At 48.2% G+C, this 12,692-nt stretch overlaps 1 protein-coding gene across 1 annotated transcript in view; it reads right to left on the bottom strand.

The window, feature by feature from the left end:
• MTR (5-methyltetrahydrofolate-homocysteine methyltransferase) overlaps window positions 1–12,692 on the bottom strand; it is a 1,960,411-nt gene that overhangs the window by 1,035,174 nt on the left and 912,545 nt on the right. The window contains exons 16-17 of the mRNA XM_069607970.1: window positions 12,011–12,190; window positions 4,011–4,127 (exon numbers count right to left, since the gene is read on the bottom strand). Of these exons, the coding sequence (XP_069464071.1) occupies window positions 4,011–4,127; window positions 12,011–12,190 (297 nt within the window). The remainder of the gene's footprint in view (window positions 1–4,010; window positions 4,128–12,010; window positions 12,191–12,692) is intronic.

Here is a 12,692-nt window from a genome sequence, read left to right as displayed (position 1 = left end):
TTCAGGTGCCCAGGACATTGCCATTGCTGTTGGGTCCAGTTCCTGGGGTAGGACCAGTGAGAGAGGATTACCTGGGGTTGGGCTCGGGGGAATACCCCAGGTGAGACGCGGTATATTACCGGGAAAGAAGACTAGGATGGAGAGATCCCTGAGACCTTTGTGGGCTGTGCGACAATTGGCCCCCTTTCTCCCATAAAACCTCCCATATTAAAATCTACCAAACAAACCCCATCTAGAAAATCCCCCAAGAACACAAACCCGACTAGAGTTGAAAACCACATCTCCCAGAAACCCTGCTTTCCTACTTTCTACCCAAAAACTCTCAACCATACTTTTTCACATCCTTCTGATTATTGTTTATTGTTTTCCGAACACCCAGTCTACCCTGACAAAACACTACCAGTCCCAGAATCCCCTGTGTTCATTTCACAATCCCAGTTATTCCTGTATGCCTCACGAACCCCAACAATCCTGTCCCTCTGATTATCATTTTGCAAACTCCCCGTCAAATGTAACCAACAGCTACCATTCTCATAAACCCTACAAAACCTACACTTTTGAGATTCCCACAAACCCCAATACAAGGATTTGTTCTCTCCATGTAACACCTCTTTCCCTTCTGACCCTGTAGGATATCCGGAAACTCAATCACCTTTTTGCCAACACGAATATTCCCTCCCCTCCACCAGGACTGTATACCTGACATGTCCCAATGCTAGGGTCCGGCCAAACCAGGCAAATAACCTAGACCACACACAACTGACGGCCCTTCATTTTTCCCGACAGGGATAAAAGGTGGAGCAAGAGAAAGGCGAGTAAGCCAAGAGCAAAACGAGACAGCTACCACGCGGCAGTTAAAGAGAAGGAGAAAGGTGGCAGCAATCGAGAAGGTGGCGAGGAAAGAAGTGATCTTGCCCTTTTCATCCCAGGACCACGGAACCTTTGTGGACGAGAGCCTAAGACCACGAACAATAGCACAAGTGTCCTGCAGCAGATGTCAACGGTACATGTTATGACCCTTGCCCCTGGCCCTCACTGGCAAGTCAGCCTTCCAGTTAGGACCAGGTCAAAGGCCTTAAAACCTCATCCAAGACTCTCTTGGAGTAGGTCCTGGCCTCTGGCGCCAGGCACATAACCATCATGAAGACCAACATAAGAATGTGAATATTTACTTGGGACTATTTAACTTGGGGGGGGGGGGTTCCGCCAACTTGGAGGCACACACATAGCTCAGTTACAAGGAACTGATCTATGCAGTCTAGTCTTTTGGGCGTGGCAGGCCTGGGACTACTTTACCTGGACTACTTTGGGTGTGGCAAGCCTGGGACTATTTTAACTGGACTACTTTACATGAGACTATTTAAACCACACCCAAACAGCAGAACATGCTTTGTGTTATTCTGCTGTGGGCAGTGTAACGCTCAACCGTGTCCAGTTCTTTGATGCCAGTTTACCTGAAACCAAGGACATGCACAGAGCGAAAGAACACTACGAAGCTTACCTGGAACAGTATCCTGTCTTCAATCCATCACTGACTTCAGTTCCACTCACCTGAAGGTACGAACTCCATTATCCGGCACTGCATGCATCCAGGAATATCATAACCTGGAAAGAGGAGAAAGAAAGACAGCTTTAGTAAGCGTTTACTCACGTTTCCTCCCGAAAGAAGAAAGCCACACAATTCTTACCTGGGTAGTCATCTCCTGGTCAGTATCATTGCTGGAACATTACGGCACTCGGCGAGGAACATCGCAACCTGCAAGGAGAGAAAAGACACAAATTAGCAATATAAAAGGCAAAACAGTGTCGCGCATCGCACATTACTCACTGGACAGCATCGCGCACACTGCGCTTTCGCCTACCGGCCCATGCTCATCTTCAAACTGCATGTAAACACCAAAATATCTTTCCATACCTAAAAGGAAAGAAGCAAGACATTATTATTCAAACTAAGAGGAACATAAGAACTGCATATAAAGACTGTAAAGCAGCAAACCTACGGAGTCGCAGCAGGCCTGGATTCCTACAGGGGGGCTTGCACCAGTGAAGTAACTTGGTCAATGCTCGACCCCCACATCTACGCGTCCCTGCCACGAGGAGCAAGACTGAGAATCCACCTCTTACAATATTAAGACCCATCTTTAACCAGAGGCCTTACCAAGGGACCGGGAGAGGGTTTGAGAGTGCAAATCATCCAACCAGGGCTGGGTGGCGTCTCCGTGGATACCAGGTGAGCGTAACATACATGGGGCAAGCCTGTGCCGATAGGCAGGAGCGAGGGAAGCTCCTGCGCCAGTGGTACCGGCCTTGACGCCAGAGAAGCCAAGCGGTTCATTACAGCCGGTGAGTCAAGGGGAGAACCGATGAGAACCAGACTGTGTTGAGTGAGAATCACAAAGTGGCAAGTTTCGAGCCAAAGCAGAGGAACTTTGAATGAACTGTAAAAAGTGTGAAGGGGAGACCAGCTTCAGAGGGAAACCGGCAGCACATGGGTGCTAAAGAAAAAGACTCTGGTCAAGCCCCATATGAGAGAAACTACACATACCAGAAGGCCATAGGAAGGCCAGAGAAATGGGTCAAAGTGGTCATACAGAGGGTCAAGCAAAATCCCTGTACAATCGAAAGACTGATCTACAAGCAGTGTGAGAGAAAGGAACATGAATCCCACAGTGAAAGTGAACATTGAGAAACCAAGGGAATTGGATCCTGTTAAAGTCAAGAGGGGTCCGTGCATGACCGAGGGAGATCCAGGGGTGAAGCCATCACCCAAGAATATAACAGAAGAGCGGTCTGAGCCTGACCGAGGGAGATCCAGGTGGTGAAGCTATCACCCAAAGTTGATTGATAAAGGAAATACAATACGGAAAGGTCAGTGACCAGAAGAGGGGGGCCCAGGGGTGAACCCATCACCCAGGGAACATAGGCAACAAACTTTTCATTTGGTTAAAGGAACTTTTGTTTTTGTTATTTGAACATGTCAGGCCCCGAAAGCAAGAGACTTTCAAAGTAAATGAGACTTGGCCATCGACGGTCCTGAGAAGTGCCACTGGAACTGTCGTCTCGTGCTAGAGAAGCATGAGACTGTACTGTGCTCCAAACACCCATCTTACCCCGTGTCCAAAACGTAGGGAAGGGAGATCAAGGCTACCACATCCTGACATATTATTTGAGAACACTTCTTTCTTTTCTTGAGAAATATTCCACACCCATTTTTGTATTAGTTGTGAGACTTGGCAATAGGTTTCTTAGTATAGTAGACCCTTTTTATTTTGACACATCGCCACTAGGACTGCCTTATTTTTCATTTGATGGTCCACGCTTGCTCCCATTTTAGTTTTAGATTAGACTTTTTTCCAACCTGAATACCATATTCATTTTTCAATAAACACCCTTGAACTGTGATCACTTGTGTCTGTGTTACTGGTTGTCACCATGAGTTTCTCACAGAGGGGGGAGGCAGAAACGTCGAGGTTGTATATTAATGCTCCTGTGGTAAAGGAAGCTGTTCTCTTTATGAAAATCAAAAAATAGAATAAAAATAAATAAAATACTAACACATTTATCAGCTAAACAACCAGGACGGGATTAGAAGACCGCTATTCAGTTTCCAAGATCTGTCAGCAACTTAGTTCCTTGACCAGATCTCTTGCTAGTGCTTTGTGTACAGAAAACAATTACTACGGTGTGAAAATAAAAACGGAGAAGGATGTACGACAAAAAAGAAGGCACATACAGTCGAAAGGAAACAGATGTCAGAGATTGAGGCAGGTGTGCCTACAGTTCTACACTGATGGCAGGACAAATTATCAACTTGAACAGGAAAGTGGTTGAATTTTACAACCTCTTATGACATGATGAATGATGGCTGAAAGTATATTTCTCAGTAACACAGAGGTGTCATGCCATGTTTTGTTAAGTCTTTTATGATGCATTTGGATCTAGTAGGTTTGTAGGCAACCCCATACGTATTGCTTTGTGCCTGTAAAATCATGGGACTTTAAAACACGCACCTTAATAGCATGGTAGAGAAAAACACCATGCATAGCTTCTCTGATGGCTTCCATTCCACGAAAAGAGAATGACAGATTGGAAAGGCCACCGCTGATTTTGGCACCAGGAAGCGTCTCCTAGAATAAGGAATAAAGAATTGTGTTATACTGTTATTGTATAATAATGGAGTAAAAAGTACAAGTTGCTAATCACAATCACTCATTGTCAGGGCTCACAAACCTTGTGTGCGGCCAGTCGTGTCCCGTAACGCACATGGAGCCACAGAAAACAGATAAAAAAAAAAACATATGGCAAATCATTTTTTGATCTTGCATGTTCCCCATGTTCACCACACTTTTTCTGGAGTTTATTTTCTTGGGGTTTTTTCCCCTAGGGACAGCGGCTGACTCTTTCAGACAGACCATTCAGGACCTCCTGTGATCTGTCTGACACTTTTGGGATCCCTTCAAATCACTCTAGGTTAGACTGCAGGAGCTCTGGGAAATCCCCCATGTTACCACCTCAAGTGGTCGCATCATGGAGCAGAAGGATCCACCGGGGTTCCACACTCAGTCCTCCCCCGGCCACCACCAAGCAAAAAACAAGTGGCCTTGTCACAAAGAATAGTAGGAAATCAAACTGAAAACTGATGGAGATGAGGCAGACTAGGTCTTGACTCTAGCCAAGATCACAGACACTGCCACCATGCTGTGTTGGGCACTACATGGGACTTTGGAGTTTGCAAGAAGCTAGACGAGAGCAGGGACTGATGAAACCATAAGCCATGAACAATGAAGGGAAAGAGGGCCATTCTTATCCACATCACGAACAATGTACACCATTGTCTGTGATGTGGATAAGAATGTCTGAATATTTTGAGCAGATCTAGAGTTTAGGATAGCAAAGAGGACCACAGGATCCGATGGACATGGTGTAAGGTCCAACAACAATTGCTTCTACAACAGTTCTATCCAATTGATGCTACGCCGTGCTTTGCTGGAGGCAATAGGGAAGCATGCTGTTGTACAGAGTGAAACAAACCCTTTGTTCTGGAAAAGATCACAGGCTGATCCTGGCTCACAAGACGTGTAGAATGGTACAGGGTGGAGGCACCTGACAGCGAAAGGCTGCAGATAACAGTATTTTGGGAGTCTGCCTTGTTTAGGATTATATTCAAAACACATTTTCTCTAGCTCATGATGTGCTTTTCCATTTGTTAAGCTTTTGGTTGCCACTTTGAAGAAGCACAATTTAGAGCACGAAAAATAAGGTGGGTTTGTCTCCCTTTACAGTGTGTCCCAGAAGGTAATCCTGACGATGTAATACAGGATTCTTGGCCCCAATGCCATTTAATACTTGGGGCTCAATGTAGAGTCAGGGTAAGGGAAGGAGGCAGAGAGGCTAATATCGACACATATATAACAATGCCTTGTGATTAGAAAGGACAAGCCTACCCTGAGGGGTACGTTTCACAGCTCATTCTCAGTGGGGCTCAAGGGAAGCTAACTTAACTGGTTTCTTAACCAGCCACTCCAGAGTCCCATTATCCTCTCACACAACCCCCCTAACATTTGACTGTCAATATGGAAGAACAAGTTACTTTCTTACCTGGTAACGTTCTTTCGATGGGATGTTCCTCCGACGTATTCCACATCTATGACAGTAATCACCACAGCTGTGCTGCTTCGGAAATTTTTTCGGCATCTGCGTCCTGCGTCGATGACGTTGATACGCTTTCCTTCGAGAGCCTCCGTCGAGCACTGACATAACCGGATGTTATATGTAGGACGCACGACGCCTGTAGCCTCAGATGTAGTTTCCCAGAACGTGTGACAGCAATTTTCTGCCACTATGACTACAGAAAGCCCTGTGGAAATGTAAGCTGCAATCGCATAAGGAATTCTGTAGCGGGGCAGGCTGGGAGGGTGCTATGTGGAATATGTCGGAGGAACATCCCATCGAAAGAACATTACCAGGTAAGAAGGTAACTTGTTCTTCGAGGGGATTGTGTCCTCTGACGTATTCCACATCTATGACAGACTCCTAAAGCAGAGGTGGGAAAAGAATTTAGAATTTTGGAATGCCCAATCAAATTGCAAAATAGAGCACTGCCTTACCAAAGGCTAAATCTTGCAAATGGATAGAATCCAAGGAGTAGTGTTTTACAAAAGTATGGACAGAGGCCCATGTGGCTGCTTCACAGATCTTACGAATGGGAACATCCCTCTGCAGAGCAGTAGAGACAGCCACACCCCTAGTAGAATGGGACCATAAGCCTACCGGAGGGTCCTTACCAGCCAGACGGTAGCATTCAGAGATTGTCAAGATGATCCATCGGGACAAGGTCTGATTAGAAACAGCTTGACCTAAACGCCTTCCAGCGTATCCCACAAATAGCGGTTTGTCCACTCTGACCCGGGACATGCGTGAAAGATAGAAGCTCAAAGCTCTCCCAGGATCCAGCCCATGGAGCCTCTCCTCTTCCTTACCAGGATGCGGAGGAGGATAGAACACCAGAAGAATAAGTTTCTGTCTCAAATGAAAATCCGACACAACCTTCGGAAGAAAAGAAGGACGAACCCTAAGGACAACCCTGTCCTTATGAAACACTGTGAAAGGTGGCCAGGCGGAGAGTGCCTGCAACTCACTCACTCTACGAGCGGAACTAACCGCAGGCAAAAATACAGTTTTAAAGGTCAACAGTCTCAAAGGAAAAGAATGTAAGGGCTCAAACGGAGCACCCATTAGGAATTTCAGAACTAGGTTCAAATCCCATCCCGGTACCTGGAAATGAGACGGTGGGAACACATTTGTCAGTCCTTTAAGAAACTGAGAAATCAAAGGATCTTAAAATAAGAACACTCCTCAGGCAAGCGCTTAAATATGGACACCGCCGTCAGGTAACCTTTAATGGTACCCACTTGCAGGTCCTTGTGGACCAAAGAAAGCAAAAAAACCACAGGAATTCAACACTGAAAAGGATCCACATTCTGTACCCTGGACCAGTCGCAGAACTTTCTCCAACGTCCCAATCCTTGTACCTCAACCTTTCAGAAACCAAGCATGAAGGTTGAGAGACTCGACCTCTGGATGGAGAACGCGACCCCCCCCCCCCTCCTGTGAGAGCAGATCGTCTCGGTAGGGAAGACGGCGTGGAGGGCAGATGGACATGTGGAGAAGGTCCGGGTACCACGCTCTCCTAGCCCATGCAAGAGCAAGGAGGATCATTCGGGAACCGAAACTCTGTAACCTCTGCAACACTAATTCGGAATGACGGGGACTGGAGGAAATGCGTATAGCAGTGGGAAGGACCACTCCACTACGAACGCGTCCTCTAAGGCTCCTCTTGGAGGAAGTTCCCGCGAGCAGGATCTTTCGCACTTCCGGTTGACACTGGTGGCAAAGAGATCCACTTGTGGGTTCCCCCAAAGGGCGAAGATCTCCAAGAGAACTTTCTGAGCTAGCTCCCACTCGTGAGAGACCGGGCTCTGCCTGCTCAGAGCGTCCGCCGCCTCGTTTTCGTCTCCGGCCAGATGAACTGCCGAGATTGAAATTTCCTGCTGGATGGCCCAGAAACAGAGCTGCATCGCCTCTCTGCACAGTGGGAGAGACCCCCCCCCCCCATTTTTGTTGAGGTAGTGCATGGCCATTGTATTGTCCGTCAGAATCAGGACATTCTTCCCCCATACAGACGGCAGAAAAGCCTTCAGGGCTAACCTGACGGCCCTCAGCTCCAACAGATTGATATGGAGTCCGGACTCCGACGGAGACCAACGACCGCTTACGATCGTTACCTCCGGCCAGGGTAGCCAAAATGGAGCCCCCTTCATCAGATTGCCTTCGACGGCCACACCACAGAAGATCCTGGGTGACCGAGGGCGGCACCTGAATGGGATCCGACATCCTGCCGGAGGACTGCGACCACTGCATCTTGAGAGCCCATTGCAGAGATCTCATCCGCAACCTGGCCTCTGGCACCAGTAGAATGCAGGATGCCATGAGGCCGAGCAACCTCAAGAACTCTAACGCCAGGAGACTCTGGGCATGTTGAAACATGTGCACCATCTGCAGAATGTGATGAGCCCTCACCTGGGGAGGCGAACACAGCCCCAGGGATGTGTCGAGCAGTGCTCCGATGTACTGGAGCCGCTGGGTAGGTGTCAAGTGGGACTTCCTTAAGTTGAGGGAGAAGCCCAGCCTGTGAAGGGAGTGGCAGGTGACTGACAGATGATACAGGACTTGCTCGGGAGAGTGCGCCCTGATCAACCAATCGTCCAGGTAGGGGTAGACGTGAATCCCCCTTTCCTGAGATACGCTGCCACCACCACCATGAGCTTGGTGAAGACCCTCGGGCAGAGGTCAATCCGAACGGCAGGACCCGAAACTGAAAATTGGAGTCACCAACCGCGAACCTCAGGTACTTCTTGTGCTTGGGATTAATCGGCACATGAAAGTAAGCATCCTTGAGGTCGAGAGACACCAACCAGTCCTGAAGTTGAAGGGCCTAGAGGACTTGAGAGAGAGTAACCATCTTGAACTTGTCCTTCCTGAGGAGCTTGTTCAAACCACGCAAGTCCATGATGGGTCTCAATCCCCCGTCTTTTTTCGGTATCAGAAAATATGGGGAATACCATCCCTTGTTCCTCTGTGCTACAGGCACCAGTTCTATGGCACCTTTCTCCAGCAGGGATTTGATTTCATGCGCAAGAAGCGGATCCAGACTCTTCAAAGAGAGCTTCCACGGTAGATTGTCTTGAGGCCTCTGCCAGAAAGGAAGACAGTAGCCATGGGCTATGATCTCCAGAACCCACACATCTGAAGTAATGGCACGCCATTCAACAAGATGATGCACCAGCCTTCCCCCAACCAGCGAGCGATGGGACATGGCCTCATGACTGTGCTGAAGCGGCTGCGGCATTGCCTGAGGTCAAAGAGGCAACTGCCCGAGCTGCTTTGGCACCTCGAATACCTTGTTTTCCACCTCTGGTACTCCTACATTGGCCCCTTTAACTGGCAGCTCCCCTCGATCTACCAAAGGAAGAGTAGTATCGAACGGAACGTCCCCACCATTGCTGTCCCCTAGGACGAAAAGGCAGAGGTTGACGTACTGCAGCGCTCAACGACTTCGCTGCAGCTTTGGAGGTCTGCAACCTCTCAAGGCTCTTGTCAGCCATGCTGCCAAAAAGATGTTCACCATCAAAGGGCATGTTGAGAAGCCGGGACTGTACATCAGGAGCAAACCCTGACTTCCGCAACCGCGCAAACCCGCGCATCACGGTGCTCACCGCCATTGACCGGCTGACACAGTCTGCCACATCCAGACCCGACTGAACGGATTCACACATGGCATCCTTGCCATCCTGAACGAGGGCAAGAAAACCATCCCGTTCCTCCCCTTCGGGAATATGTTCAGCCGCCAAAGAAATACAATTCCACAGAGTGTGAGTGAATCTTGCCAAGGCACAAACAGAGTTGGCTGCCTTTAAAGCCATACCCCCAGATAAAAACACTTTCTTCACCCAACCGTCAAAGCGCTCGTCGTCCCTATTCAGAGGGATGGTAGGGTACGCAGCCTGCTTTGCTGGGGCCGTAGCCGCCTGCACCACCAAACTCTCCGGAGTAGGGTGCAAAGACATGTAGCCGGGGTCGCCACTGGCTGGGCGGTATTTTTTCGTTAGCGACTTATTCACTGCCGGGAGACTCCGGAGCAGTCCAAGCCGCCACCACCCTTCTTTGTAAGGCCATATGAAATGGCAGCACCGGGTCAGTGGGTGGACCTTGGTCCAAATTATCTGTCAGGTCATCCTGCAGAAAATCCACAGGTGGAGCAGACCACCGCAAGTACTCCGTTGCCCTCGACATGAGATGCCTGTACGACGACTCAGCGTGTGTACCAGGCTCAGGCCTGCCAAACTCAACCTCTGGAGAGGTGTCCAGACCACTGGCGTCATGTAAAGATTGACGCAGGTGTTCCATCTGGCTATGACCCCGATAACAGGTCATCAGGAACCTCAGGAGAAATAAACCCCTCCACATCTGACCCTTCATCTACCTCTGAGATGTAATCCAAAGGCTGGAATAAATCCCTGGATGAGGGTACAGAAAAAGGTTCAAACACAGGCCTCACTGATTTACTCAGGGCCTTCCTCTGGGTTTCCAACGGTCTACGGGGAACCTCCGATAAAGCCTGCTCAAAAGGCATTGAGGGCGTCGACGGAATTGGCGTCGACGTCGATCGAGGCGACAACGGCTTTGAGGCCGGAGCCCCGAGTGTGTCCTTCGACGGCCTCGGCGTCGATGGCTTTGATGACTTCCTCGGAGGCGGAGCCTCGAGAGAGCCCCTCGCCGGACATGGCGCCGACAGCGTCGATGCCTTCTTAGAAGGCTTCACAGGCTCCAACGGTCTCGAGGGCGACGAGGACCGGGACCTGGAGCGGGCATGGCTAGAGCGATCTACCTTGTCCGATCGGGACCTCGACGGCTCCCGATGATCGAGCCGACTGCCCGAGCCCAAAAGCGTGCGAGCGATGGCCCTAGCGCATTCTTTGCCGGCTTCTCACGAAGGCGCGGACGGAACAGAGCCCTGTGATTCGAAAATCGCCATCATCTCTTTGCGAAATGAGTCCCATTCTGCTGGAGATGAATGCTTGTTGGGACAAGCTACCCGCCGTCTGGCGGAATCCTCGGACGAGGAAGGCGACCGGTGACAGTGCATCCGAGAGTGCATAGAAAAAGGCAGAGGAATGGCGGGAACCACTCTGGGACCGAGATCCGCCTGGATTTGTGCCGACGCGGAGAGTCGCCCCTCGAATCATCGGTCGAAAGCCCAGCGGATTTCGACTTACGGGGTTTGGAAACCCTACCTACAGATAGCTTCTTCTTCTGCTCCCGCAAGGCCTTCGACGTCAAATACTGGCATTCATTGGTGGCGTGTTCCTCGCCGAGGAACCACAGGCAGACGTCATGCGGGTCCGTAAGCGGCATCTTGGAACCGCAGTCTCAGCACTTCTTGAAGCCCGACCTCGGGGAAGAAGACGACAAAGACATGATTCTCACAATAAACCAAGAACGAAGAACCGATTCAACAGGAGAAGAACCGAGGCGCGCCGAGATTCCGAAGCGAACACGTTTGCGGAAAAAACGGAACTGAGGCTACGGGCGTCGTGTGTCCTACATATAACATCCGGTGACGTCGGCGCTCGACGGAGGCCCTCGAGGGACAGCGTATCGACATCAACGCAGATGCCGAAACATTTTCCGAAGCAGCAAAGCTGTGGAGATTACTGTCAAATGTGGAATACGTCGGAGGACACAATCCCCTCGAAAAATAATTGATGTAATGGGGCTTGTGAGGATCCCTTTATGTATCTCCCATGCCACGGATGCCAGAAAATAAGGATGGAGAAGGTGCAAAGCAGCATTGCACAACTGATCGCTGCGGAAAGAAATTCCTAAAAAAGTGTGACCCTGAGTAGGTATGTTCAAGAAGTGAGGAGCATGTGGGAGGAAGGAATCCATTACAATGCCCTGTAAGCCACTCATTCCAAATGTCTGCCTAATGTCACCATATTTGTCCAAGAACAAGAACTCCCAATTGCTCTTTCATTCTGTAACCTAAATTTTAGAGTTGCAACTATGTAAAGAATGAAGGGTTGTAAACAGAAGCAAGCATTTCAACTTGATTCTTAAAAGGATAATTTGAATTTGAACATCTGAGTGGCAAAGATAAGGGATATCTTATCCATCATGTTGATAACAAGAACATTATTTTATTTTACATTCCTTTCCTCCAGCAGCAACCACCGACTAATTTGCTCTCAAGTAGCACCGTTTTCAACTACAGAATGCATACTAATCTGTTTTTACAAAGACAGCCATCCTTTTAAAACATATACCACAAAAAAGTTACAGGAAATTTAGAAAGCAATGCTTTGATATGTTGAAATAAAATAAAACAAACACATAGGTAGGTAGTTATCTGGTCATTAGTATAAATACTTAGAGTATTATTGAAACCCACCTTTATAATTTTAATTGCTTCAATGAAGTGAATGGCATATAGGTTGTGCTCTTCCATTCCCGTGCCAATTGTGAGAATATTCGGGTCAAAGATGATGTCGTTTGGATTGAAGTTCAGTTTTTGTACTAGAAGTTTGTATGCTCTGGTGCACACCTGGATTTTGGTTTCTGCATCTGTGGCCTGAAGTAAGAGCCATACAAAGATTATGTGACCCCCTTGTGCTTTCGTTTAAACAATCAATTTACAATCAAAGATGATAACCAATGTATCTGGCTCAAACCAGTATTGCTGCAGCAACACAGAAACAGGCCACCCTTCCCTTAAATGCATTCACTGATTAATGTCACTACTTCCAAGAGCAGTTTTCAATCATATACCAAAATGTCTGTTAAACAATATATTAATCCACTTTTTCAACAAATGTAAAAACATCAACATTTCACATGGAAAACAAAAGCACACTGATAAACATTAAATTTTGGGTTTACACCGTTACAACAACGTACTGGGTGAGAAAACCACGCTCACACAAAGGGGTTAGTAAACCAGACCATGTGCAAAAACAGTTTAAACAATACTATAACAGGTGGGTCACATGTTGCACAACCTATTGTACCCAACATAAAGTAGAGTGTAATTTGTTAAAGGATGGAGACATGAGACAGACTCAGAGCTGTCTTCC

This window comes from Ambystoma mexicanum, chromosome 4q (genome assembly GCF_040938575.1).
Source record: "Ambystoma mexicanum isolate Mex_15411 chromosome 4q, UKY_AmexF1_1, whole genome shotgun sequence".
NCBI classification, from domain to species: domain Eukaryota; kingdom Metazoa; phylum Chordata; class Amphibia; order Caudata; family Ambystomatidae; genus Ambystoma; species Ambystoma mexicanum.
Note: the sequence above shows the minus strand (reverse complement) of the source record. Positions and strands in the feature narration are given on the sequence as shown.